This window comes from Myodes glareolus, chromosome 4 (genome assembly GCF_982192425.1).
Source record: "Myodes glareolus chromosome 4, mMyoGla1.1, whole genome shotgun sequence".
Classification (NCBI taxonomy): domain Eukaryota; kingdom Metazoa; phylum Chordata; class Mammalia; order Rodentia; family Cricetidae; genus Myodes; species Myodes glareolus.
Window position 1 is genome coordinate 13,891,793 of NC_142029.1, and position 26,601 is coordinate 13,918,393.

Consider the following 26,601-nt stretch of genomic DNA (forward strand, 5'->3'; position numbering starts at 1 on the left):
TGGAGGGGCGGGGTTGCGCGCGCGGCTTAGGCAGCAGCTGGAGCTGGGAGGGGAGCGGCCCAGTGGCCGCTAGGCGCTCTCCGCCATGGAGGCCGTGCCCCGGATGCCCATGATCTGGCTGGACCTGAAAGAGGCCGGTGACTTCCACTTCCAGTCAGCGGTGAAGAAGGTGAGCTCATCTCCGCCCCGCATCTCCGTCGTCTGCCCGCGCGTGACGCCCCCTGCGTGCCTCTTCCTCCCGGGGTTCCGTCGCAAGTCGGGCCAGGCGTTTTACCTTAGGATGGCGCTCCCTTCCCGTGCCCTCACAGCATCCTTCTCTCCTACTGACCCTGTATCCTTGTGGGAATCTGCTCTCCGACTTCTGCCCTGGTCCACTTGCATTCCTCCCGAGATTCGTGCTTCCTTGCTGTCACATTCTGGACCCAGCTCTGCCCTGTTCCTCCAAGGCCAGGAAGCCCCCGTGGGGGAGCGATGGCGGTTCAGGCTGTGCAGAGTCCACGCTAGGCCCGACATTGGTGGGCTCCCAGTTCACGACCGAACTAGAAAGAATGTGTGTTTTAAGACAGGAACCCCAGTGGCCTGCCTGTAGGAATGCCGGGTTCCGAGACAGTGAGAGAGAGAGTGTGTGTGTGTGTGTGTGTGTGTGTGTGTGTGTGTGTAGGTGTAGTCTGACCTTCCAATTCTGTATGGTCTCCTTAGGAAATGTCTATTCCAAAGTTCCTTTGAACCAAAGACCCAGTTTCTTGTTGATAAGAGGGCTTGAGTCACTGTGAGCTCTTGGAGGCATCCTATTAGTCATTGCGCTGGGTAGAGGGTAGTCGTTAGGAGTTCACTAAGGCAAGGCTTTCTGTGGCGGGATCAGGTGTGGTGATGGGGAATTGGGTGCCCTCCAAGATAGCATTAGAAAGGGTCCCCAATTAGCATTGAGGGTCGGAGCAGAAATGGGCAAATGGGAAGCCGTTACAGGTGCGGAGCCTTGGGGTTTTGACCTCGCAACTGTAATCTCTCAGCACTCCGTGGTGCTTGGGGAAAGAAGCGGGAGAAAGAGAATGGGTTTGGAAGCGGTTTCCGATGGCCTTGCCTCCCACATTCTCTTCACACCTCCAATTCTTCAGTTCAGGCACTAATTCTTACACGTGCTTGGGGGAATGTGGGAGTGAGTTCAGGTGTTGGGTGTGTATGTGTGGTGGTGGGCCAAGTGCTGGGTACCAAACCCAGAGCCTGGAGTAAGAGGCTAGGCAAGTGTTCTAAAGATAGAGGTACACCACCCCCAAGCCCAGACCCCTTGCTCAGCTGTAAGACCAGCATGTTAAAGCACCTGGTCTAAATTTACGGTGTTGGGTTGATTCTTACCCATCTTCTTTTTAATGCAAACATGAGGTGAATTTTTCTAAAATGCATCGAAACTGAGGGAGGAAGATAGAGACTCCATATGCGGAGCCCTGGTGATACAGAGTTCAGCCAGTATTTTTAGTTTCCCATTCAGGGTTCTCCCTGACAGCCTAATTCTTTGATCATTTGTCACAGTCCTGCTATACATGTATGATCTGTGTGTGTTTGATGCAGGTGTTCTACATTCTGTTCACAGTTACTACTTCCTGTTTCCTTAGCAGGCTTTTCTCCATGCCGTGCCTTTGATTGTGGAATTCCTTCCACCCGAATGCATCGTAATGTAAATATGTAATATTCAGGATATCTGATATCAGCTCCCAAAGGGGTTCTAACCCACATGTTGAGAACCCCTGTTGTACCGAAAGAGCTCTCAGTTTTGCCCCTTAGAGCCATTCTAGAGCTGTTCTTTAATTTCTGTGAGTTAGTCCCATCCAGCTTTCAAGGTCCAGTTGTAGCTCTGTCTTCCACAAAGCTTTCCTTAAGCCGTTTATCTGGGTAAGTCTTTCCCTTTTTTGAATTTCTTTCCCTTCGTCCTTTCTTTGGCAACAGCTAAATGTTCCCTCTTCCCCCCACTCGCTGTCCTGGAACTCAATCTGTAGACCAGGCTGGCCCTCTGCCTTCTGAATGCTGGGATTAAAGACATGCACCACCACTGCTCTGGCTATTTTCAATCTCAATCTCTCTCTCTCTCTCTCTCTCTCTCTCTCTCTCTCTCTCTCTCTCTCTGTGTGTGTGTGTGTGTGTGTGTGTGTGTGTGTGTGTGTGTGTGTGTAGATGTTTGGATTCAGGCATAGCAGTGTTTTTGTTTTTTTTTTTTTTTGTGGCAATCAGAGGACAGCTTGTAGGAGTTAGTGTTTTCCTTCGACTAGGCAGGTCCAGGGATTTAAACTCTGTAATAACCAGATCTGGCAGCGAGTGCCTTCGCCCCTGACCCTGCGGAGCCACTTTCTAGCCCTGTCTGTGCTGTTTGTCTCACTATGTAGCTGTGGTCATCCAGGAACTCATTACGTAGACCAGGCTAGCTTTGGATTCACAAAGGCCTGCCTCTGCCTCCCAAGTGCTGGGATTAAAGGCGTGCACCACAATACTCTGCTCCTATATGTGCTGTGTATTAACCCCATATTCAGCTGGGATACCAGAAGGGCATCTCCGTGTTCCTTTATCTTAATACCCACTACATAGGAAATGTTTCTCAAATGACTGAAAGACAGTCTGGAGGGAATTCCCAATTAGATTTATATTATGTTACCCTACATGGGAAAATGTAGAAAAATCTCAGCCCAGGGGCTAGACAGATGGCCAGTAGAAAATAGAGCATCATGCTCCTGCAGAAGCCTGGAGTGTGGTTTCCAGGACCCACATTGTGACTCCTGTTCCGGGGATCAGACTGCCTCTTCTGGCCTCTGAGGGCACTTGCATTTATATGCACATGCCCACACCTTGTTAATAACACAAAAGAATATAGCCTAGTCAGATGTGGTGGTTATATGTCTGTAATCTTAGAATTTGGGAGACTGAGACAGGAAAACTGAATTCAGGGCCTACCTGGGCAACATAGTGAACACTGACTCAAAACATAACCTCGGTTCCACAACTAGATTTTTGGGGAGGGGCAGTGAGGGCATTGGTTAAGATGGTTTTATGGCAGTGCAGGCAACTGTGGCCTCAAGCTTGCTATATAGCAGAGTCTTGGCTTGAATTCCTGATCCTCTTGCCTCTACCTTCCCAGTGCTAGTATTCCAGGCAAGTGCTACCACAGCCAGGCCTAGATGATTGTAGTTTGTTTATTATTTTTAATGGTGTTGAACCCAGGGCCTTGTGCATGCTAGGCAAGTGCTGTGTCACTGAAATATATTCCTATAATACAGCCCTCCCACCATCACTAACACAAAGGAATCCATAGTCTAGTAGAGGAAATTTAAAACTTCAAGCAATTTAGTATAAGAGTACAAATATCTCTAGGGTACCGGAGCACCAACACAGGAGGTTTGTGTTAGGCTCTTGCATTGGACCTAAAAGACCCCAACAGTACAGGCTTTGGGTGAATGTTTGGTGGTGCTGGAGGGTGAACCCTGGGCCTTCTGTACTCTACCATCTCCAGCCTCCAGTGTAGGGTAATCACAGTGACATTGGCTTTGGTTGTTTTCAGGAAGGCCTGTAGCCAATTGACTAAACTGTAAACATTTAACTAGTTAAGGTATAAGTGTTGACTGGTTGATTACATTGTAACTAAGTTGTTTCCTGTGCTTCAGTGTCTTCTCAGAGTGTCAGATCATAGTGTAGGTTGCAGTTCTCAGAAGCAGCTGTTTGGAGGAATGCCCTGTTCACAGATCTTTGTGTCTTTGCTTTTGCTCAAATAGAGTCCATTAAATTTTAAATTTAGTTTTTCTTTTAACAGTATTTTATTGGTTGTCACTCTCACTGTACGTGATTTCCCTTCCATTATGTGAAATGGGAGTCAGGAGAAGCGTAAGCTGGTTTTGAACTGCAGTGCCAAACTAGGTTGGCACGCTTGGGCTCACATAAGCATTCTGTGGACAAGCACTGGCCTTGAGCTGCCCCCACCCCATTTTTCAGTACTAGATTGAACCCAGGGGTTCAAATGAGGTAAATACTTTATCATGAGCTACATCACCAACCTTTGTGCATCATATTGCCATTTTGGGGGCCCAGAGGGCTGATGAACTGAAAATGGATTAAAGATGAGACTTCTGTGCACTTTACTAGGGAATGATTTGGCCACATGTGTTAATATTGAAAATCATTTCTTTCCCAAACACCTACCCTTAAGCAGCTACATTGAGCATAAATCAGGCTCACTTGGACTGAGATGCTGCATCCTTCCTTGTATTTTAATTAAGTGCCTATTAACATAACCAAGACCTCGGAGTACAGTGGTTTTGAAAATTCCTGCTTTCATGGAACTTACCTTCTAATGATTCATCTGGTTACTCATCCACTGCGGGTGACTTCTGGGTAGCCACGATGCTGTCATTTGGTTTCTCCCTTTACTCTCCTTCTCCTACTAGAGTCCTCAGGAAGACTGCTGTTGAGGCTGTCACAGCTCACTGCAGCTGCCTCTGTAATGTCACTCCCTTAGTCCCCTTTGCGGGACCTTCCATGTGCCCATATCCGATTATTGCCTTGCTTAGGTCATTCCTGAGTTCTTTCTTCCTGCTTCTTCACCCAGTAATCCATGCTTCCTCAGGATCTCTTATCTGCCTGGCAGTTATGTTTTTTGTCCAGAGTTGACTTGTCCCCTGGAAAGCACATGCCCATTGCCTGATCCCACTGCTCATCTTGCTCATGTCTGGTTTTTTGGCTTTGTGAAAATTTTCTCTCTTCTAGATTTCCCACAGAACACGTAAATGAGAACAGAAGCCTAAAAACTCCCTCCCTGGCTGCCCACCAGTGGAGGACATGAAATATTGTCGGTTTTCTGTGGTGTTGATCTGTTTTTATCTCCTACCGTAGATGGAAAGACTCAGTCGGTCTGCCTGAAACTGTCTTTCTTCTTAGGTTACACAGAATAGGCCCCCATCACAGATGGATTGTCCATGGTCTTTCCTGACTTAATGTCTGTCTGTCTTTTTTTTTTTTTTTTTGGTTTGTTTTTTGTTTTTTTTGAGACAGGGTTTCTCTGTAGCTTCGGAGCCTGTCCTGGAACTCACTCTGAAGACCAGGCTTGCCTTGAACTCAGAGATCCACCTGCCTCTGCCTCCTGAATGCTAGTAATAATGGCATGAGCTGCCATCACCACCCTGGTGTAGACTAGATTCTTTTCTCAGAAAGTAAAATTCTTTGGAGTGTCCATGTTTGTGTGTTTGCAGGTGCACATGTGTGCATGCATGGCCAGAGACCAACCTCAGGTATAGTTCTTAGGCTAGGTGTCTACCTTAGTTTTTGAGATAGGATCTTGCACTGGTACCTGGAGCTTGTGAATTAGGTTAGCTGACTAGCAAACCCCAGGGATCTATATCACTTCCCCAGCGCTGAGATTACAGACTTGTAGCACTATTACAATTATTTATGTGGGTGCTGGGAATTAAGTGCAAGCCCTCATGCTTGCTTGTGTGGCAAGCACTTTGTCAACTGAGCTGTCTCCACCTACCTCCCCTCTTAACCCTCCTGTTTTGTTTTTTTTCGAGACAGGGTCTCATAGTATAGGTGGGCCTCAGATTGCTCTACAGCCAAGAAATAACCTTGACACCTGATCTTGTCACCATTTGCCTCATGCTAGGACTCTATAGGAGTAAGCCAGCACACCCAGTTTAAGAAGTAATAAATTATTGTGTGCAAAGAGTATCTTGTGAGTGTCGGCTGAATAACCAGTTTAGTTCTAGCACCCTTGGGAACTGTAACCTGAATCTTCTCCCAGGTGCTGTTCAGATAGACCAACGGGCCATTCAGAAGCGACATGGAGGGAAGCTTTGAGTATTGTGTGTGGTCAAACTAGGAAAGGACTTAAAGTGCCCTGTGCCTTTGACTGGCTGACGTGGATGGGGGCTGGCGTGGACAGGGGCTGACAGCTTTCCATGGCAGTGCTCTTTTGTTGGAACAAAGTGCTGCTTCATTTGAAATTCAGCAGCTGAACACATTGAATAAGTAGCAATATTGTTTATAGGACTTAATTTTATGTGTATTTTTGTAGTACAGTCCAAGGAATGACCTAGATTTGATTCAACTCTGGAAATGGAAGGGACGTTTAAAAAAAGAAAGAAAGAACAACAGTGTATGTGATGAACCAGACATCCATGATGTGGTTTGGGTGCATACCTGCAGTTCCAGCCACATGGGATGCTGAAGTGGGAGAAGCCCTTGGACCCACGAGTCAAAGTCCAGCCTAGACCACAGTGAGATGTTCTTTTTAAAAAGTTCCATGTGAGCTGGGTGGTGGTGGCACATGCCTTTAATTCCAGCCCTTGGGAGGCACAGATAGGCGAATTTCTGTGAATTCTGTGAGTTTGAGGCCAGCCTGGTCTACAGAATTAGTTCCAGGACAGCCAAGGCTATACAAAGAAACCCTGTCTCGAAAACCACACCAAACAAACAAATCCATGTGATGTCTTTTAATGCCTTATTTGAGCATTGCTTTAATTTGTGTAGTGAAATTTGAAGGCTTTCTATCAAATTAAGAGTAATGCAGAATGAGAACATGCTAGTAGAAGAGACTGAGGTAGAAGGACTGTTCCTAAGGTGAGTCGGGTGTTAGTGCTTGTAGGGAGTGGCGCGATTAGATTTGATCTTGTTGGAGTAGGTGTGGCCTTGTTGGAGGAAGTGTTCGTTGGGCTTTGAGTTTTCGGAAGCTCAAGCTAAACCTCTGAATAGTAAGTCATCCTAGCTAAACATTTTCTTTTATAAGAGTTGACATGGTCATGGTTTCTCTTCACAGCAGTAGAAACCCTGAGTAAGGCAGGGTCCTACTGCCCCATTATTGGTTGCTAATTTTCCATTTCTCTAATCTGCAAACAGTGGTATGATTCAGAATTCTTGTTTTCAGTGATTATTAGTGGCATGATTTTGTGTCATTTATTACTATAATAGCAGCCCAGAACAAGTGTAGCCACTAGAAATGGACCTCCTCCCTTGTCCCCTCAGAGTTGAGTGACCTTCAGCACTGTAATGACCATATACTAATCACACGTCTCTTGGCTGTGGCTTAGATGGTTTTTGAGAAAGGGTGTAACTCTGACTGCCCTGAAACTTGTTATGGAGGCCAGGTTGGCCTCAAATTCAGATCCACCTGCCTGTACATCACCAGTCCTAGGACTAAAGGCTTGTACTACCACAGCCAGCTGTGATATGGAACTGTATAATATTGAGAAGATTAACACATGAGAAGAGTTTCTGATTATGAGTCTTAGTACGGTACAGGTCTTGCCATACCATAAAGGATATTTTCAGCTAAGTGTACTTTTTCTGTTTAGGAACTAGCTCAAGTCTTCATGATAGCTCTGTGAAGCAGGCATAGCAGGTAGTATTAACCCCTCTCACATGTAGAAACAACAAAAAACCAAGCCCAGATCCACAAGTCTATGGACCATGCCATCCTGGACACAACCAGTTTACCCAAACTTTGTTAAATCCACAGTACCTCAGGTGCACTCCTAGGGTTTTCTGGATATGAAGTGGCCTTGAAATGAAAATTGTCTCTGTTGTTTTATTTCTCTCTTAACCTCTTAGTTCAGATTTCTTTTTTTTTTCTGGGGTGGGGGGTTGGTTTTCGAGACAGGGTTTCTCTGTGGCTTTGGAACCTGTCCTAGAACTAGCTCTTGTAGACCAGGCTGACCTCGAACTCATAGAGATCGCCTGCCTCTGCCTCCAAGTCCTGGGATCAAAGGCGTGCGCCACCACCACCCAGCTCTTAGTTTCTGTTGCTGCAACAAAACACCATGACAAAAGAGTAAGTTGGGGGGGGGGGGACTGGAGAGATGGCTCAGAGGTTAAGAGCACTGACTGCTCTTCCAGAGGTCCTGAGTTCAATTCCCAGCAACCACATGGTGGCTCACAGCCATCTGTAATGAGATCTGGTGCCCTCTTCTGGCCTGCAGTCATACATGGAAGCTGAACACTGTGTACATAATAAATAAATCTTTTTTAAAAAATGGAGTAAGTTGGGGAGAAAAGGGTTTAATCAGCTTACACTTCCACATTGCTGTTCATCTTTGAAGGAAGTCAGGACAGGAACTCAGACAGGAATTTGAAGGCAGGAGCAGATGCAGAGGCTGTGAAGGGATTCTACTTACTGGCTTACTTGGCCTGCTTTCTTATAGAGCCCAGCACCACTAGACCAGGGATGGCACCACCTACAATGTGCTGGGCCTTCCGCCATGGATCACTAAGAAAATGCCTTATGGTTGGATCTCGTGGAGGCATTCTCAACTGAGGCGCCTTTCTGTCTGGTGACTAGCTTGTGTCAAGTTGACACACACATCCAGCCAGTATACTCTTCTTCCCTACCATTCCCCCAACTGTGTGTGTGTGTGTGTGTGTGTGTGTGTGTGTGTGTTTGTGTTTCAGAGTCTCATACAGCTGGTGGCCTCAGATTTGAGGATGACCTTGAACTCCTGATCCTCTTGCTTTTGCTTCCAAGTGCTGAAATTATAGGTATGTCCACCACATCAGGCTGGAAATGAAAAGACAATTTTATGATTTAAAAAAGAAAAAGGATAGGAAGAGTTTGTCTCCTATAATGTCTTTTCTCATATTTTTGATTGTGAGTCTAGCCTTTAATGGCTGAGCCATCTCTCCAACCCAAAATGCCTTTTTTTCCTTCCTCAGTAGGTTTGATCTCTCATCATACTTTCGCTTTTTTTTACTCTGTGTGTGTGTTTATGTGCACCACGTGTATGCCTGCCTGTGGATCCTCTAGAACTGGAGTTGGTTGCGAGCCACAATGTGGATGCTGGGAATAAAACCCAGATTCTATGAAAGATCAGCAAGTACTCTAAACTACTGAGCCGTTTCTCCAGCCCCAAGCCTGCTGCTTATTCTGACAAAAGGATCTTCAACTGCTTCAGAGCCTACCTAGTGTTGTTTTGTTTTGGTTTGGTTTTTTTTCCTCTCTCCAAACCACCTTCTTTGGGAGTGTAATTTAATCGCAGTAAACAGCTCCCATCTCAGGCATGAGTTCAAGGGAAGCCTGACACTCTTTGAGGTTCTCTCAGTGTTGGTTTGTGTAGTATCTGTTTTCTTACTCTTGGGTCTGCTACTGGCTTGTTTTCCCAAGTTACATTAGGTCAGACCAGTCCCATAGACTGCAGTCAGATAGTTGGGTTAGTGTTCCATACACTTGAATTTCAGCAAGTCTCTTTACTCTTATTTAAAAACAAAAAATGTTGGCTGGACAGTGGTGGCGCATGCCTTTAATCTCAACTTGGGTGGCAGAGGCAGGTGGATCTCTGTGAGTTCAAGGCCAGCTTGGTCTACAAAGAAAGTTCCAGGACAGTCAGGCTACACAGAGAAATCTTGTCTTGAAAAACCAAATAAGGGGACTGGAGAGAACTGACTGTTCTTCCAGAGGACCTGGGTTCAATTCCCTGCACCCACATGGCAGCTCATAACTGTCTGTAATTCCCATTTCTAGGGGCTCTGATGCCAATACACATAACGTAAATAAAAAAAATCATATAAAGTTTAAAAATATGTCTTATTTAGTGTGATATATGTTTATACATGTGTGGTTGCTTGCACCACGGTGCATGTGGAGGTCAGAGGCTAGGCCACAGAAGTTGGGTTTCTCCTTCCACCATGTGGGTTGCTCTGAGCTTTACCAGCCTCCTGTCCTCTTTTTCAGTGGAGCCAAATGTTTGGGTTCTGATTGTTGCTGCATCAGTCGCTAAGTCAGGGTTAGTTCTGTCAGCTTGACCTCCTGGAAAAGGAGGTCTCGTTTGAGGGATTGTCCTGAGAGCACATCCGTGGGGCATTTTCCTAGTTGATGCTGATGTAAGCAGTGCCGTCCTTGGGCCAGTGGACCTGGACTGCATAAGCAAGCAAGCAAACGAAGGGCATTTAGCCAGTAAGCAGTATTCCTCCGTAATCTTTGCTTCAGTTCTGCCTCCACGGTCCTGCTTTGAGTTCTTGCCCTAACTTCCCTCAGTGATGGACTGTGATGTGGGAATGTGAGCCAGGTAAACCCTTTCTTCCCAAATTGCCTTTTGTCAGTTTTTTCACAGCAACAGAAATGAAAATGCTGTGATCTTCGCAAGTCCCCTGGTCTCTTTGCCCTGGTCCTCTCATATCCTCCTCCCCAAAATGCTGATGAGACTGGAGCCCGTCTCTTTGCATTGTGAGGGCTGGGCCACTGCAGCGCTGAAGACCATGCCAGCCTGTGGTGGGGACTTGGTGAGTGGGTGCTGGTTCTCATTCGTGGAGGGGAAGTGGCTTTCCCTCCACTGTTGTGTGAGCAGCTGGAACAGTATTCTTGTTTTTAGGGCTCTGTGGTATCAGATCCCTTCAGCTGTGTCCCACAGAACCTTGAAGCTGTATTTTCTCCTTTTTCTACCCAAAGAAGGGGGGGGCAAGCCTGAAACTTCTCACTACGAAGGAGTTGACTTAGGCTGCATTCTCTATTTGTAGATTAGGTAGGAGTTGAATAGATCAGAGTGAAGTTAGCTGGGAATCAGTAAATCAGCTCTTGGTTGTTACCCCTCTAAATACTGGTTTTTGTGTTCAGAGTTTGGGCAGAGTTGAATATTTGTTCAATAGATTTCTTTCATAGCTTTTATCTTTTAAAGAGGCTAAGACCACTTACAGAGTGAGATTTTTTTTCACATACCATAGTTCTTCAACAACTCTTTGAGTCATTTGTTTCTCAAATTTCAAATATTGAAAAAAAATGAAAGCCATCCAGATTCTCATTACCCACATAGTAATAACCATGCAGTTGCTGGAGGCTAAACCTAGTTTGTCAGCAAGAGCAGCAGGCGCCGAGTCGTAGGGAAGCACTGTACCAGTCGAGCTGCCCCTAGCCCTGTTGGCTCTGATTATTTATCTTTTGAAGATTTACTAATTTTTTTTATTTATGTGTATGAGTATTTTGCCTGCGTGTGTGTCTGTGTGCCACATTGAAAAGAGAGGCCCAAAGAGGGCACCGGACCCCTTGAATACTGAAGTTAGAGATGGTTGTTAGTCGCCCTGTGGATGCTGGGAAATCAACCTGCATCCTCTGGAAGGGCAGCTGAACCATCTTCCCAGCCCTGTTGGTTTTATTTGAATGATATCCCAGTCTATGCTGCATCATTTCTCGTCACACTCCCTCAGGCCTTTCCTGAGGAAGAAACTGGAGCCCCTTGTGGTGGGGTGGGGTGGGAGCTGGCGGGGAAGGCTTTGCACTCCTGCTCGCTGTGTGTACGTTTAGGGTTTTCCTTGTGACTTTAGAGCAAAGGATGCTTGAAGGAGCTCTAAGAGTGACCCTTTGAGGATCTTCACAGGACTCCCTGAGCTGGTAGAATTCCTGTGTCTGCTGAGAAGACTGTAGCATGTGAGGGGCTTGTTGGGCTGTTTGCATAGAGTGTTCAGTCTTCATCTTCACGGGCTGGGAGGAGGAGGCTGGCCTAGTCAGCACCTGGGTGCTGCTTGTAGCTGGGGTGGAGGTCTGGGTGCTGCTTGTAGCTGGGGTGGAGGTCTGGCAGCTGGGGTGGAGGTCTGGGTGCTGCTTGTAGCTGGGGTGGAGGTCTGGCAGCTGGGGTGGAGGTCTGGCAGCTGGGGTGGAGGTCTGGCAGCTGGGGTGGAGGTCTGGTAGCTGGGGTGGAGGTCTGGCAGCTGGGGTGGAGGTCTGGCAGCTGGGGTGGAGGTCTGGCAGCTGGGGTGGAGGTCTGGTAGCTGGGGTGGAGGTCTGGCAGCTGGGGTGGAGGTCTGGCAGCTGGGGTGGAGGTCTTGTAGCTGGGGTAGAGGTCTGGCAGCTGGGGTGGAGGTCTGGCAGCTGGGGTGGAGGTCTGGCAGCTGGGGTGGAGGTCTGGCAGCTGGGGTGGAGGTCTTGTAGCTGGGGTGGAGGTCTGGGTGCTGCCTGTAGCTGGGGTGAAGGTCTGGCCGCTGCCTCAGACTCAGGCCCACTCTGCAGGTCATTCTTGCTTACGCTTTATTTTTTCCCTCCTTCTAGTTTGTCCTGAAGAATTATGGAGAAAACCCAGAAGCCTACAATGAGGAACTGAAGAAGCTGGAGTTACTCAGACAGGTAGGAGAAAGTATTTTTGTTGTTTTGATTTGTTTTTTTGAGACAGGATTTCCTCTATCTTTGGCTGTCCTGGAATTCACTTTGTAGACCAGGCTGGCCTCAAACTTACAGAGATCAGCCTGCCTCTGCCTTCCAAGTACTGGGATTAAAGGCATGCGCTATCACGCCCGGCAGGAGAAGGTATTTTTATGTAGGTATGAATGGAATTGGTTTGTTAAAGAGATTTAAAATAAATAAATAAATACAAACCACATACACACAACTCTACCATCTGCTGTGGTCATATTTGAATTTACTAATTTTTATTTTATTTTTTTATCTACAAAAGCATCAAGATTGCTGGCAGAAAAATTTTTTTGTGTAAACTCCTACAGCCTGATAGGTGAAAAAGGATTTTTCCCCCCATAGGGTCTCGATGTTGCTAGGCTGGCCTTCAGTCCTGAAAGTTCCGGAACGAATGGCATTGCCCCTTTATGTTTAAATCTTAGTTATTTTGCTGTACTGGGGATTGAACTCATGTCTTCAGTCTTGATAGCAAGTATTTTTTTACTTGCTGTGCTGTGTAACTATTTTTGACACATGGTCTTGTGTAACCCACATAGGCCTACAACTTTATGTAGCTTTATGTATAACTTTATGATCTTGAAGTTTTGATCCTCCCTCCTCCTCTGAGGTTACAGATGTATGCCACCATCTTCATTTATGCTTTTCTGGACCAAACCTAAAGCTTCCTTCATGCCAGGCAAGTATTCTACCAGCTGGCCATCCACAGACTCTTTTTGTTGTTTGTTTGTTTGAGACAAAGTCTCTCTATGTAACTTTGGTTATCCTAGAAGTCACTATGTAGACCAGGCTGGCCTCAAACTCACAGAGATCTGCCTGCTTCTGTGTCCCAGGTACTGGGATTAAAGTTGTGCTCCGTCACTGGGCCATGGCTAGTCCTTTGTTGGTTTTTGTGGGGGGTTTTTTGTTTTGTTTTGTTTTGTTGTTTGTTTGTTTGTTTGTTTTGGAGACAGGGCCTCATTACGTATCCTAGTTGCTCTAGAGCTTGTAATGTTGCCCAGTCTAGTCATGGACTGAATTCTCCTGCCTTCTGTCCTCCAACTGCTGTATATGCCTCAATGTCTGGCTTTAAGGATTTTTTTGTTGTTTTTAAATTTTTTAAATTACATTTATTTTTTTAATGGTGTGCATGTGTGGAGGTCAGACAGCTTGCAGGAGTTGTTTCCCTTCCACCATGTGCAACTTCAGCCTCTCAGGCCTGTGGGAAGAACTTTACATACGGGCTCAGTCATCTTTCCAAACCCATAATGGTTGTTTTGTTTTGTTTTGTTTTTCACTTAAATCTTTTATCTTTATTGTTGTCATTTAGGTATAATGTATGTAACGAACAGCTTGAATTTCCCTTTTCCCCTATATTTTCAACCATTTTGAAACATTCATATGTAAGAATTCAGCATATTTTGAGTCTGTTGGATTTTTTTTGTTCCTTTTCTACATTGTCTTTTGTTAGACCCGTAAGAGCTCAAATATGGTAGCTCCTCTGTTAATCTGTTGTTTGACCTTCTGAAATCTCACTGACTTTCAGTCACTTGTATTCCAGAATACTAAGTGGAAAACTCCAGAATAAGTAATTTAGAAGTTGAAGTTGCTTGAAGTTCTGAGTAGTCTGAGTCTCATGCCTTTACCCCACCTGGAATGCTCATTGTGGCTTTATTTAGTGATTCCACACTGTGGGTGCTACCTGGTCATTATTCACTTTGTAGTAATCTTGGTTTTATTAGCTTGAATGAAATCTCATGATACCATGTTTAAATTTGTGTGTGTTGTGTTTGCACACACACAAGGGGGAGGACACTTGTGTGGCAATCACAGGACAAAAGTCTGCTCTCCCCTTGGGCGATGGGTCCCAGGGACTGAACTCAGTTGGACAGGCTGCACAACATGCTTTACCCATGGAGCCCTTCCGGCAGTTCAGTGCTGTGTTTAAGGAACTCTTTTTATTGTTGTTGGGTTTTGTTCTTTTGAGATGGGTCTCTATGTAGTTCTGGCTGTCCTGGAGATGGCTATGTAGACCATGCTGGCTAGCTTCTGCCCCCTGAGTGCTGGGATTAAAAGTGTGTGCATGCCTTTAATCACAGCATTTGGGAGACAGAGGTTGGTGGGCCTCTGTGAGTTTGAGCCCAGCCTGGTGTACAAGAACTAGTTCAGGACAGTCAGGGCTACACAGAGAAACCCTGTCTAAAAAAACCAAGAAGAAAAAAAGAAGAGGAAGAAGAAAAAGAGAGATATCCACTATTCCCAGCTACCTGTTTGTTTGTTTGTTTTTTTGGTTTTTTGAGACAGGGTTTCTCTGTAGCTTCCGTGCCTGCCCTGGAACTAGCTCTTATAGACCAGGCTGGCCTCAAACTCACAAAGATCCGCCCGCCTCTGCCTCCCGAATGCAGGGATTAAAGGCGTGTGCCACCACCGCCCGGCTTGTTTGTTTGTTTTTTGAGATAGGCTTTCTTTGTGTAGCTTTAGAGCCTATCCTGGATTAAAGATATACCCCACTACCACCCAATCCTTATATTTTTTTATAATGGCTATATGGCTATATAGATAGTCATGATGCTGGCAATTGTAGATACCAAAGAAAAAATGTAAAACACTTTTAAGTCAAGTATGGTGGTGCACACTTGTAAGCCCAACTTTAGGAGGCAGTGGCAAGATTGCTGAGTGTAAGCCTAGGCTATAGTGACACTCTTTCTCAAGTCCACATTTTAAAAAAAAAAAAAAAGGCAGCTGGGCAGTGGTAGTACATGCAGGCAGATCTCTGTGAGTTCGAGGCCGGCCTGGTCTACAAGAGCTAGTTCCAGGAAAGGCTCCAAAACTACAGAGAAACCCTGTCTCGGGGGTGGGGGGGGCAATGGTGGTGCACATCTTTAATCCTAGAGGCAGGTAGATTTTTGTGAGTTCAAGTCCAACCAGGACAGCCGTAGCTGTTACACAGAAAAACCCTATCTCAAAAAAAAAAAAAAAGCCAAAATAAAACTGATGTCAGCAGGGGTAGGAATTACCATTACAACAGCCTGCTTTTGTTGGGGGGTACATACTCAGAAGTGGAATTACTGAGTTATGTAATAGGTGGAATTTTGAAGAGTCACCACACTGTAATTTTGCAGTGATGAGCCATTTTACATCTCCACCAGCGGTGCACAAGAGTCCCAGTCTCTCCATTCTCCCCGTGTGTGCCATTTCCTCTGTTGTTTTTAAGAGTCTTAAGAGGTTACCATGTAGCCCAGACTGGCCTGGAACTTGTGGTTCTCCAGCCTCTTTGGTTTACAAGTATGCAAGTCAAGGCCTTGCTGGCCGTTTTGTGGGGAAAGGTTGCCTGCCTCCCTCTCACCCCACAGCAGGGTCTTAGGTAGTCCGAGCTGGCCTTTAACTTATTCTCTAGTGAAATATGACTTGATCCTGATCCTGAAGCCTCTGCCTTCCTAGTGTTAGGACTACAGTTATGTATTGTCATGCCTGACTTCTTTTATTTTTTTTAATTACTAATAGGCACCCTAATCAGTGTCAGGTAAAGGATGAGGGGTGTCGGGCGTATGGGGATGTGTGCGTGCTGAGAACACCCTTGTTAAGGGATCTGAATCAACTGGTGTTGTCCAGCTCAGCCTTGCTTCTGGGCTCTGTAGCTATTAGCATCCCTTCTGCAGGGAGGTACAAGGGAGAGTTTATGGTGTTTCAAGCTCACTTCCTCACTGGGCACCTGCTTCTTGGTAATTGTATGGTCTGCTTTGAAAAACTTGAACAGAGGATTCTTTTGTTTTGTTTCCTTTTCCTGCCAAATAAAAAGGTTTGTTACTATAAAAATTGAAAACAGTAAATATCCAGAATATATGAGCAAACAGAAATTTATGTTTCTATCAGACACGTATTTGCCCCCTGCCATGTGTGGTGTGTGTTGTGTGTGTATGTGTGTGTAAAAGAAGATAAACTGGGGCTGGAGAGAAGGCTCATTTGGTAAAGTAGGCATGAAAGTATGAGGACTTGGGTTTGAATCCCCAGAACACATATAAAATACCAGGCGTGGTCATGCACATCTGTAACCCTAGTGCTTGGCAGCGGGCAGAGATAGACCGTTTTCAGAAGGTAAGGTGGCGAGTGATAGTGGAAGACACCTGTGTCGACCTCTGGTATGTGCACTTGCACACGTGTACATTTGTACACTACACGTACACACAGAGAGAAATGGCTTCAGTAGGATTACTTGTAGATAATCACTGTCAGCATTTTGAGGTATAGTCATCTGGTCCCCCCCCCACTTTTGGCCTGTATATTTATTTGCATATCCTATGCTTGTACAGAGATGTGATCATATATTCGTCTGTTACATTCTTCTTTTGTCTGTATGTCATAGTTTGTCATAGAAGTCCTAGCATATTCATAACTATGTAGTATGGCAGAAGAATATTTTCTTGTGAGTGGCTTTGATATAATTCCTGTAAACAGTCCTCTTTAATAGAAAGTCTAGTGGCATCCAGATTTTTTAACCGATAATGCTGTGAGAAATGCTGTTGTGTACAGATTCAAGGATTTTCCCCATTTTTGGATATCTGCCCTCCATGAATCATTTTTTTTGAGACAGGGTCTCATATAACTCAGGCTGACTTCAAACTTGCTTTGTAGTCAAGAATAACCTCGAATGACTGACCCTCCTGGGTTCTGGGGTCACAGCTGTGCGTCCCCATGCCTGACCTTCCTGGGTGTCTCTTACTGTATATTTTTAGATACAGAATTGTGGGTTAAAAATTAAACATAGGCGGATGGGGGCATTAAACATAGGAGCTATAGAAATGGCTCAAGAGCTAAGAGCACAGGCCGCTCTTCTAGAAGACTCAGGTTCAGTTCCCAGCACTCACATGGCAGCTCACAATCATATGTAGCTCAAGATCCAGGGAATCCTGTTCTCTCTTCTGACTTCCACAGACATCAGACACACATGTGACAACACATACATGCAGGCAGAACACCTATATGCATAAAATAATATTTTTTAAAGTTGAATATAGTCCAAATTTTAAAGAATATTATAGAGTATCTTCTACAAATGTGGATGACTTAGTCTGCCAGCTCTGGCAGTATGGTATGTTCAGCAGCTGTAGGTGTAGATGGGGCTTTTTTAGAAATCCCTAATAATGTTGAGCCTGTTTCTTCCATCCTACTTCCCAGAATGCTATTCGTGTTGCACGGGACTTTGAGGGCTGCAGTGTCCTTCGAAAGTACCTTGGCCAGCTACACTATCTGCAGAGTCGGGTGCCCATGGGCTCCGGCCAGGAGGCCGCTGTAGCTGTCACCTGGTGAGAGCTGGTAGCTGGGCTGGGAAGTTGAGAACTTAGAAGGTACTTGGACAACTGGGATGCTTGGGTGGTAGGCATGATCCTTTCCCATGACCTTTCTCCTTGCACAGAATAGGGAGTGTTAATGTGATCTCCCATAGACCCCTGTCCCATACTGGGGTGGTTGGTCCCCTTCCCCTGACCCCCTTGGGCCCAGGCCAGGTCCTACTCTCACGATGACTGAGACACATGTCTGCAGGACTGAGATCTTCTCGGGAAAGTCTGTGGCCCATGAAGACATCAAGTATGAGCAGGCCTGTATTCTCTACAACCTTGGTAAGCTTCTTGATCCTTCCATGGGCCCTGCTTCAAGCCCTGTCATCCCTGGGCCTCAGCTCATCAGGTCAGATGGCCAGAAAGGCTATGACTGAATGAAAGGAAAATGCCTGGATTCTGACCCCTCCCCTGCCTCTACCACAGCTTCACTGGCACTTCTGCTGTTTCTGGGGCCCCGGGAAGGCACTGTTTAAAGAGCTACTCTGCTGGGCTGACTTCAGAGTTGTCTCTGTGCACTACAATAGGGACTCACAGCCTTTCTTTGCCTGGATAGTATCACTTCCTCCCTACTCCCCTATTTATGGCTTCGGATTGAGAGGTTAAGACTAGCCTTAGATTGCCCTTCAAGTTAGTGTGGCTGTTGGCTGAGGGGAAAGCATGGGGGCTCCTCCCTCCTCTACCCCTGAGCCGGGTGCATAACAGGAAAAATGATTTGGCTGGGTTCTCAGATTTTGCCCAGTTCTAGGACCTGTTCTTTTCACTGGATGAAGACAGGTGCCCCTCTTCTTTAGTCTCAACACAGGTGTGGGCAGCCTGGGAAACACCCCAGGCTCTCCTAATGTAACGGCCTTTGCCTCTCTAGGTGCATTGCACTCCATGCTGGGGGCTATGGATAAGCGCGTGTCTGAGGAGGTAGGACCCAGGGATGCAGGTGGACATGTGGGTGTGCTATGGAGGACAGAGTGTCCTCAGTTACCAAAGTTTGAAAGATTCTTGCCTTATGGAAGTGGTCATCTTTCATGTCTAGGGCATGAAAGTCTCCTGCACCCACTTCCAGTGCGCAGCAGGTGCCTTTGCCTACTTGCGTGAGCACTTCCCACAGGCCTTCAGTGTAGACATGAGTCGCCAGATCCTCACTCTCAATGTCAACCTCATGCTGGTGAGCAGTGGTTTCCCTGGTGGAGCCAAATTGGTTTTGTTTCTGTTTTGAGATGAAGTCACATTTTGTAGCTCAGACTGGTCTGGAACTGACTGTGTAGCACAGGCTTGCTTCAGAATCATGACCAGTCCTCCTGCCTCAGTATTTTTGGGTTAAGTTATGAGCTACCACCCTAACTTTAGGTTGAATTGGAGAAGAAATGGCTAAGGGAGGAGGCAGTTATAGCTAGACCGTGGGCCAGCCAGGTTGCAGGTAGTAAGGGACGGGCAGGAAGGAGGCCTTGGCATGGAGTCTTTTGAGTTCCAAGTAGATCAGGCACAGGGTGGTAATTCTGGGAGCTGGGGAGACTCAAGAAGAGATCAGCCAAGAGGGAGAGAAGGATTTCAGGTGCACAGGGTAGTGACCCGCGCTTGTTGCTCCAGGGCCAGGCTCAGGAGTGCCTGTTGGAGAAGTCCATGTTGGACAACCGGAAGAGCTTTCTAGTGGCCCGCATCAGTGCACAGGTAGGAAGAGGGCTGAGGGTGGGCATTGGCTTTGCTTCTGCTCCTGATGACTGAACTAACTCATCCCATTCCCAGGTGGTAGATTACTACAAGGAGGCATGTCGGGCCTTGGAAAACCCGGAAACTGCTTCTCTGCTGGGCCGTATCCAGAAAGACTGGAAGAAGCTGGTCCAGATGAAGATCTACTACTTCGCAGCTGTGGCTCATGTAAGGCAAGGGTCACTGTTGTGAACTGGGCCAGGGGGCTGGAGCTCAGGAGCAACAAGTCATGATGCCTCCTCTTCTTCCCCAGCTGCACATGGGGAAGCAAGCTGAGGAGCAACAGAAATTTGGGGAACGGGTGAGTGGGCTGTGGGTAAGGGGGGCTCTCAGGACGTGTTCCAGGCTTTTAAGATTCTGTCTTTATATCACACTGGCAGTGGTCCTCTCTGCCACACCCTTGTCCCCCTTGTCTTCACCATGTGCCCGGCTGTCAGAACCTTGCTGTAGACTTGCATCTTCCCACCTGTAGCCCTCATTCCTGGGGGTCTCAGGAGGCAGGATGGGCTCCCCACAAGGGCGGGTGGCTCTTTGGAGATGTAGGCTACAGGGTGGAGCTGTCTGGGACTATTGGCTCGGCAGGCATCTGCTACCTGCTCTGCTGGTCTTCTGATCAAAGTGGGGGGATGGAACATTAGGGTCCAAGCAGGACGGGACAGACTAGGCTTTGCCCTCCACAGGTGGCCTACTTCCAGAGTGCCCTAGACAAGCTGAATGAAGCCATCAAGTTGGCCAAGGTAAAGCTGAGTGAGTGTGGCTGCTTTCAGAGCCATGAAGGCAGATCTTGACCGTAGCCTTGGTTATCTCTTCTATCTGCACAGGGCCAACCTGACACTGTGCAAGATGCGCTTCGATTTGCTATGGATGTCATTGGGGGAAAGTAAGTGTGTGGGACTAGGGTGGTGTGGTTCCTTCTTATTAAATAACGTGTTCCTCTGCACCATTGGGAGGAAGCAGTGACCTACATGGAAATCTAATTTGTGTATCCTTGGTAATCTGTGATTTCTCCCCTGACTCTCCCGACTCCCAGGTATAATTCTGCCAAGAAGGATAATGACTTTATCTACCATGAGGCGGTGCCAGCACTGGATACCCTTCAGCCTGTAAAAGGTCTGGCAGCTGAGGGGAAACTGAGGAATGGGGTTGGCAGAGGACGATGGAATAGGGAGGAGGCTGCCTTGAGTCTTCCTATGGGTCTGATCTCTGTGGTACTCCCTGCTCTTAGGAGCCCCCTTGGTGAAGCCCTTGCCGGTAAACCCCACAGACCCAGCTGTCACAGGTCCTGATATCTTTGCCAAATTGGTACCTATGGCTGCCCATGAGGCTTCATCACTGTACAGGTGTGTAGGAGGGACTGGCTCTTTCCTTGGCACAGAGGTTCTTGAGGTCCCTCAAGTATACAGGTCTCCAGCAACTGGTCTGTTCATTCCTTAGCGAGGAGAAGGCCAAGCTGCTTCGGGAAATGATGGCCAAGATTGAAGACAAGAATGAGGTCCTAGAGTAAGTGGGATGAGCGGTGGGAGGTCGGGTGCACAACAGATGTCTTCCTCCTTGCTCAGACTCTAGATCTGGATTTAGAGTGCTGGTGTGCCATGGAGGGTGTCCTGCCCCGCCATTGCTATCAGTGTTGGGCATAGTCACCAGTTCATGCTTCAGTCTAGTTTCAGTGGAGGGGATCAACCTAGCAGGCTTTTATGTAGAAGGAATTGGGTCAGAGCCCACCATTCATCTGATCCTGCTGTCATCCCCTTTCCCTTCCCTAGTCAGTTCATGGACTCAATGCAGCTTGACCCTGAAACAGTGGACAACCTAGATGCTTACAACCATATCCCACCCCAGCTCATGGAGAAGTGTGCAGCACTTAGTGTCCGGCCTGACACTGTCAAGAACCTTGTCCAGTCTATGCAGGGTGAGCAAAGCACCAACAGACAGCTGCCAGGGTAGCGTGCAAGTAACCTGCCATGGCCTCCTCCACTGAGGATGCTGGTGAAGCCCTGGCCCAAGCATGCTACATCCAAATGCTTCTGTGGATCAGTGAACCATGGGCTTCCTGTATCTGTGTAGCTTAGCGAGTGCTGGGAAACAAACTCTGATCCTAGCGGGCATTTTTGTGTCTTGTGGGTAGAGGGCAGAGTGGTGTGTGCTCTGCCTACCTCAGTGGCCACCCCCAATACACCTCAGTGCTATCAGGTGTGTTCACGGATGTGGAAGCCTCCCTCAAGGACATCAGGGATCTGCTGGAGGAAGATGAGCTGCAAGAGCAGAAACTGCAGGAGACCCTGGGCCAGACTGGGGCTGCCCCTGGTCCCTCCGTGGCCAAGGCTGAGCTCGTCGAGGTGAGGCGAGAGTGGACCAAGTACATGGAAGTTCATGAAAAGGCGTCCTTCACCAACAGCGAGCTGCACCGTGCTATGAATCTGCATGTTGGTAACTTGCGCCTGCTCAGTGGACCACTGGACCAGGTGCGGGCTGCCCTACCCACACCAGCCCTCACCCCAGGTAAGCCCCACCCATGGCTAGCAGGAGAGGGGCTTGGAGCTAGGGTTTCTTTGGTCTCACTGATTGCTGCTACCTTCAGAGGACAAGGCTGTGCTGCAAAACCTGAAGCGCATCCTAGCCAAGGTGCAGGAGATGCGGGACCAGCGTGTCTCCCTGGAGCAGCAACTCCGAGAGCTGATCCAGAAGGATGACATCACTGCCTCCCTGGTCACCACTGACCACTCGGAGATGAAGGTGGGTTGGATGAGCACTGAGAAAGGGCTCTGTTTCTGGGCTCCTTACTTAGTTTTTTTGTCTCCATCTTTCCACAGAAACTGTTTGAGGAGCAGCTGAAGAAGTATGATCAGCTGAAGGTGTACCTGGAGCAGAACCTGGCTGCCCAGGACAATGTCCTCCGGGCACTGACTGAGGCCAATGTGCAGTATGCAGCTGTGCGGCGGGTGCTTAGTGAACTGGACCAGAAGTCAGTCCCTGCCTGCCTTCTTACCCCACGCCCCGTCTGAAGCTCTGTCCCTATAGTGTGCCTTACCATGGCGTTTTCTTGTGCCCACCAAGGTGGAATTCCACACTACAGACCCTGGTGGCTTCCTATGAAGCCTATGAGGACCTGATGAAGAAGTCCCAGGAAGGCAAGGACTTCTACGCAGACCTGGAAAGCAAGGTAGCCACCCTGCTGGAACGGGCACAGTCTATCTGTCGTGCCCAAGAGGCTGCCCGCCAGCAACTCCTGGACAGGTGAGTGTGGTCTTCAGCTTCACTGTGGACCCGGCCCAGGCCAGCCTGGTTTATGGAAGCTGACCTTGCTTCCCTGCCTATCCTTTAGGGAGCTAAAGAAAAAGGCACCACCACCTCGGCCCACAGCCCCCAAACCATTGCTTTCCCGCCGTGATGAGGGTGAGGCAGTAGAGACTGGAGACCCGCCTGAGGAGCTGCGCAGCTTGCCCCCGGATATGGTGGTTGGCTCACGGCTGCCTGACCCATTCCTAGGAACTACTGCCCCACTCCACTTTTCTCCTGGCACCTTCCCTAGCTCCACAGGCCCAGCAACCCACTATCTCTCAGCACCCCTACCCCCTGGAACCTATTCTGGCCCCACGCAACTGATGCAGCCCAGGGCTGCGGTGCCCATGGCACCTGGGACGGTCCTCTACCCAGCCCCCACCTACACATCAGAGTTGGGCCTTGTACCCAGATCCTCTCCCCAGCATGGAGTTGTAAGCAGTCCCTATATGGGGGTAGGGCCACCTCGACCAGTTGTAGGTCTTCCCTCTGCTCCACCCCCCCAGTTCTCAGGACCTGAGTTAGCCATGGCAGTTCGGCCAGCTACCACTACAGTAGATAGTGTCCAGGCCCCTATCTCTAGCCATGCAGCACCACGGCCAAACCCTACCCCAGCTCTCCCCCAGCCCTGCTTTCCTGTGTCCCAGCCTATTCCCCAACCGCAGCCTCTGCCCGCACCCTATGCTTTTCCTGTAGGGACCAAGCAGCACCTCACAGGCCCTCCGCCACAGCACCACTTTCCTCCTGGGGTCCCCACAGGCTTTCCAGCCCCTAGGATTGGGCCCCAAGCTCAGCCCCAACCCCAGCCCCAACCCCCACAACCAACATTTGGTCCACAACCCTCACATCAGCCCCTTCCGTTCCAACATCCACATCTCTTCCCAACTCAGGCCCCAGGGATTCTTCCTCCACCTCCACCCCCCTACCCTTTTACCCCTCAGCCTGCTGCTGTCTTGGGGCAGCCACCACCCACCCTGCACAGCCAGATCTATCCAGTCCCATCTCAAGACCCTCTTCCCCCACACTCGGGGGCTCTGCCTTTCCCTAGCCCTGGGCCTCCTCATCCTCATCCCACCCTGGCATATGGCCCTGCCCCTTCCCCTAGGCCCCTGGGCCCTCAGGCAACCCCTGTGTCTATTCGAGGTCCCCCACCAGCCAGTCAGCCCACCCCTAGTCCCCACTTGGTGCCTTCACCTGCCCCATCGCCAGGGCCTGGTACAGTACCTTCAAGGCCTCCAACAGCAGAGCCACCACCATGTTTGCGCCGAGGTGCTGCAGCTGCAGACCTCCTGTCTTCTAGCCCTGAGAGCCAACATGGAGGAACTCAGCCTCCTGGGGGTGGGCAACCCCTGCTGCAGCCTACCAAGGTAGATGCAGCTGAGGGCCGTCGGCCACAGGCCCTGCGGCTGATTGAGCAGGACCCCTATGAACATCCTGAGAGGCTGCGGCAGTTGCAGCAGGAGCTAGAGACTTTTCGGGGACAGCTAGGGGATGCAGGAGCACTGGATGCAATCTGGAGAGAGTTGCAAGAGGCACAGGAACATGATGCTCGAGGTCGATCCATTGCTATTGCCCGCTGCTACTCGCTTAAGAACCGGCACCAGGATGTTATGCCCTATGACAGTAACCGTGTGGTGTTGCGCTCGGGCAAAGATGACTACATTAATGCTAGCTGTGTGGAGGGGCTCTCGCCATACTGTCCACCTTTAGTGGCCACCCAGGCCCCGCTGCCTGGCACAGCTGCGGATTTCTGGCTCATGGTGCATGAACAGAAGGTATCGGTCATTGTCATGCTGGTATCTGAGGCCGAAATGGAAAAGGTAAGAACTTAGATTAGGAAGGGATTGTGGAGTGGGGAGGCAGGGAGTCTGGGAAAGGTAGCCTTAACTGTCCTGTCTACTCTTCAGCAAAAGGTGGCACGCTACTTCCCCACCGAGAGGGGCCAGCCCATGGTGCATGGAGCCCTGAGTGTGGCACTGAGCAGTGTTCGCACTACTGAAACCCATGTGGAGCGAGTGCTGAGTCTGCAGTTCCGTGACCAGAGCCTCAAGCGCTCTCTTGTGCACCTCCACTTCCCTACTTGGCCTGAGCTGTGCGTTCACTGTTCTTGATGGAGGGGGTCAAGGCAAACTCTTTGGGTGCTTAGGGGTGAAGACCTCACATCAGGCCTGGCTCATACCTGCCCTTTCCCTGCAGAGGCCTGCCAGACAGCCCTGGCAACCTGCTGCGCTTCATCCAGGAGGTACATGCACATTATTTGCATCAGCGACCTCTGCACACACCTATTGTCGTACACTGCAGGTAGGAGCTGGCAGCCCTTGAGTGAGGGTGTCTACCCTGCCTTAGCCTGGCCTTATGCTTCCTTCTTGCCGCAGCTCTGGAGTGGGCCGCACAGGAGCCTTTGCACTGCTGTATGCAGCGGTGCAGGAGGTGGAGGCTGGGAACGGGATTCCTGAGCTGCCTCAGCTGGTGAGGCGGATGAGGCAGCAGAGAAAACACATGCTGCAGGAAAAAGTGAGTGTGTGGATTGGGTTGAGCTGGGTCTTGCCCTTTGAGGATGGCCCCTGCCCAGCTGACCACACCAAATGCCCTTCTAGCTGCACCTCAGGTTCTGCCATGAGGCGCTGGTGAGACATGTGGAGCAGGTTCTACAGCGCCATGGTGTGCCCCCTCCAGGCAAGCCTGCGGCCAGCATGAGCATCAGTCAGAAGGTAAGGGCAGTTCCTTGAGGGCTCTGCTGGGACGGTCACAACCTGGTGACACTGCCTTCTTACCAGCTCTACCCTTCTCAGAATCACTTGCCTCAGGACTCACAGGATCTGGTCCTCGGTGGAGATGTGCCCATCAGTTCCATCCAGGCTACCATTGCCAAGCTCAGCATCCGGCCCCTAGGTGGCGTGGATTCCCCAGCTGCCAGCCTTCCAGGTCTTGTAGAACCCCCGGGTCTTCCACCAGCCAGCCTTCCAGAGCCTACCCCTGTCCCATCCTCCTCTCCTCCCCCGCTCTCTTCACCTCTGCCTGAAGCCCCACAGCCAGAGGAGGAGCCACCAGTGCCTGAAGCCCCCAGCTTAGGGCCCCCCTCCTCGTCCCTGGAGCTGTTGGCCTCTCTGACTCCAGAGGCGTTTTCACTGGACAGCTCTTTGCGGGGAAAGCAACGGATGAGCAAGCAGAACTTTCTACAGGCCCACAATGGACAGGGTCTAAGGGCTGCCCAGCCTACGGATGATCCCCTAAGCCTCCTGGATCCACTTTGGACCCTTAACAAGACCTGAACAGGCTTTGCCTACTTGGTCCCTACACTACATCTCCCATCCCTGCTGCCTTCAGCTCTGCCAGATGGAGTTGCACTGCAGGCCTCAGGTCGGGTTCTGCTCCTTTGTGGAACCTGATGTTTTTCAGCTCTGGGCTACTGAAATATTAAACATACTCTGTGGCCAATGTCTGAGCTCACCCACTGCTGCCTCGGGAGTGCCAAAGACACTTCTCTCTCCCTTACCACATTTTTTTGGTTTGTTTTTTGAGACAGGTTTCTGTGTGTAGCTATCTTGGAACTCAAAGATCTGCTTCCCGAGTGCTGGGATTAAAGGTGTGCGCTGCTGCCCAGAAATCCTACTTGAACATCTGTGAGAAGGCTAAGGGTCTAGGGGTAGAGTGGATTAACAGACACAGCAGCTCAGGCCCCTGGCAAATGTAGTTTTTAAAAAAGTTTAATATTACAATCCGGAGACAACACTTCAGAGTCAGCTGCAAAGAAGATGCCTAGCTCTTGCCTCCAGTCTAGGTCCAAAGAGTTTCTGCCCCCAGTGACCCACTTTGGGTGGGGGTAAAGGGGTTGTGTAGTCAGCCTGCCCTCAGTCCAGTTTCTCCAGTACAGAGGGCACGTACACAAGGCTGAGCTCACTGCCAAAGTTGCAGACAATGGCAGCATTATCCAGCACCAGAATCTGCCGGGCAGGCTGGGCCTCACTGTTCTTGCCCAAGTAGACTGTCTGTAACAAGTCACCGTAGTTTAGGTCCCAAAACGAAACACAGCCTTGGCCGCCAGTCACCAGAAGGTTGTCTGAGATGACCCCTAAGCTTGCACCACAGCCCAGGTCCTGGAGGCAAAGCCAGAGGAGGTCTTCAGTGTGAGCTCATCCCCCAGACACCAATAAACCTATCCCTGCCTGCTTA

The 26,601-nt window shown here is 49.0% G+C and overlaps 2 protein-coding genes across 7 annotated transcripts in view; one reads left to right on the forward strand and one right to left on the reverse strand.

Annotated features, from left to right (window-relative positions):
• The first annotated feature begins 9 nt into the window (after positions 1-9).
• Ptpn23 (protein tyrosine phosphatase non-receptor type 23) lies at positions 10-26,601 on the forward strand. 2 transcript variants are annotated; one of them, XM_048423622.3, is made up of 26 exons: positions 10-169; positions 11,993-12,067; positions 17,285-17,412; positions 17,651-17,727; positions 18,311-18,360; positions 18,476-18,607; positions 19,030-19,110; positions 19,186-19,317; positions 19,403-19,450; positions 19,830-19,886; positions 19,971-20,029; positions 20,180-20,259; positions 20,375-20,489; positions 20,584-20,649; positions 20,913-21,058; positions 21,331-21,648; positions 21,728-21,882; positions 21,960-22,111; positions 22,204-22,383; positions 22,472-24,248; positions 24,336-24,520; positions 24,625-24,729; positions 24,804-24,942; positions 25,026-25,139; positions 25,221-25,353; positions 25,955-26,601. In XM_048423622.3, exons 1-26 carry the CDS (start codon positions 86-88, stop codon positions 25,966-25,968), a joined length of 4,602 nt encoding a protein of 1,533 aa, XP_048279579.3. In that variant the 5' UTR covers positions 10-85; the 3' UTR covers positions 25,969-26,601. The 2 variants fall into 2 exon arrangements, with proteins under 2 accessions (XP_048279579.3, XP_048279578.3); XM_048423621.3 differs by lacking the exon at positions 25,955-26,601 and having other exon boundaries at positions 25,221-25,866.
• Scap (SREBF chaperone) overlaps positions 26,120-26,601 on the reverse strand; it is a 68,101-nt gene continuing 67,619 nt past the window's right edge. For all 5 annotated transcript variants that reach the window (XM_048423625.3, XM_085688902.2, XM_087905223.1 and 2 more), the window contains one exon: positions 26,120-26,525. In XM_048423625.3, coding sequence (XP_048279582.3) covers positions 26,280-26,525 — 246 coding nt within the window. In that variant the 3' untranslated portion in view covers positions 26,120-26,279. The remainder of the gene's footprint in view (positions 26,526-26,601) is intronic.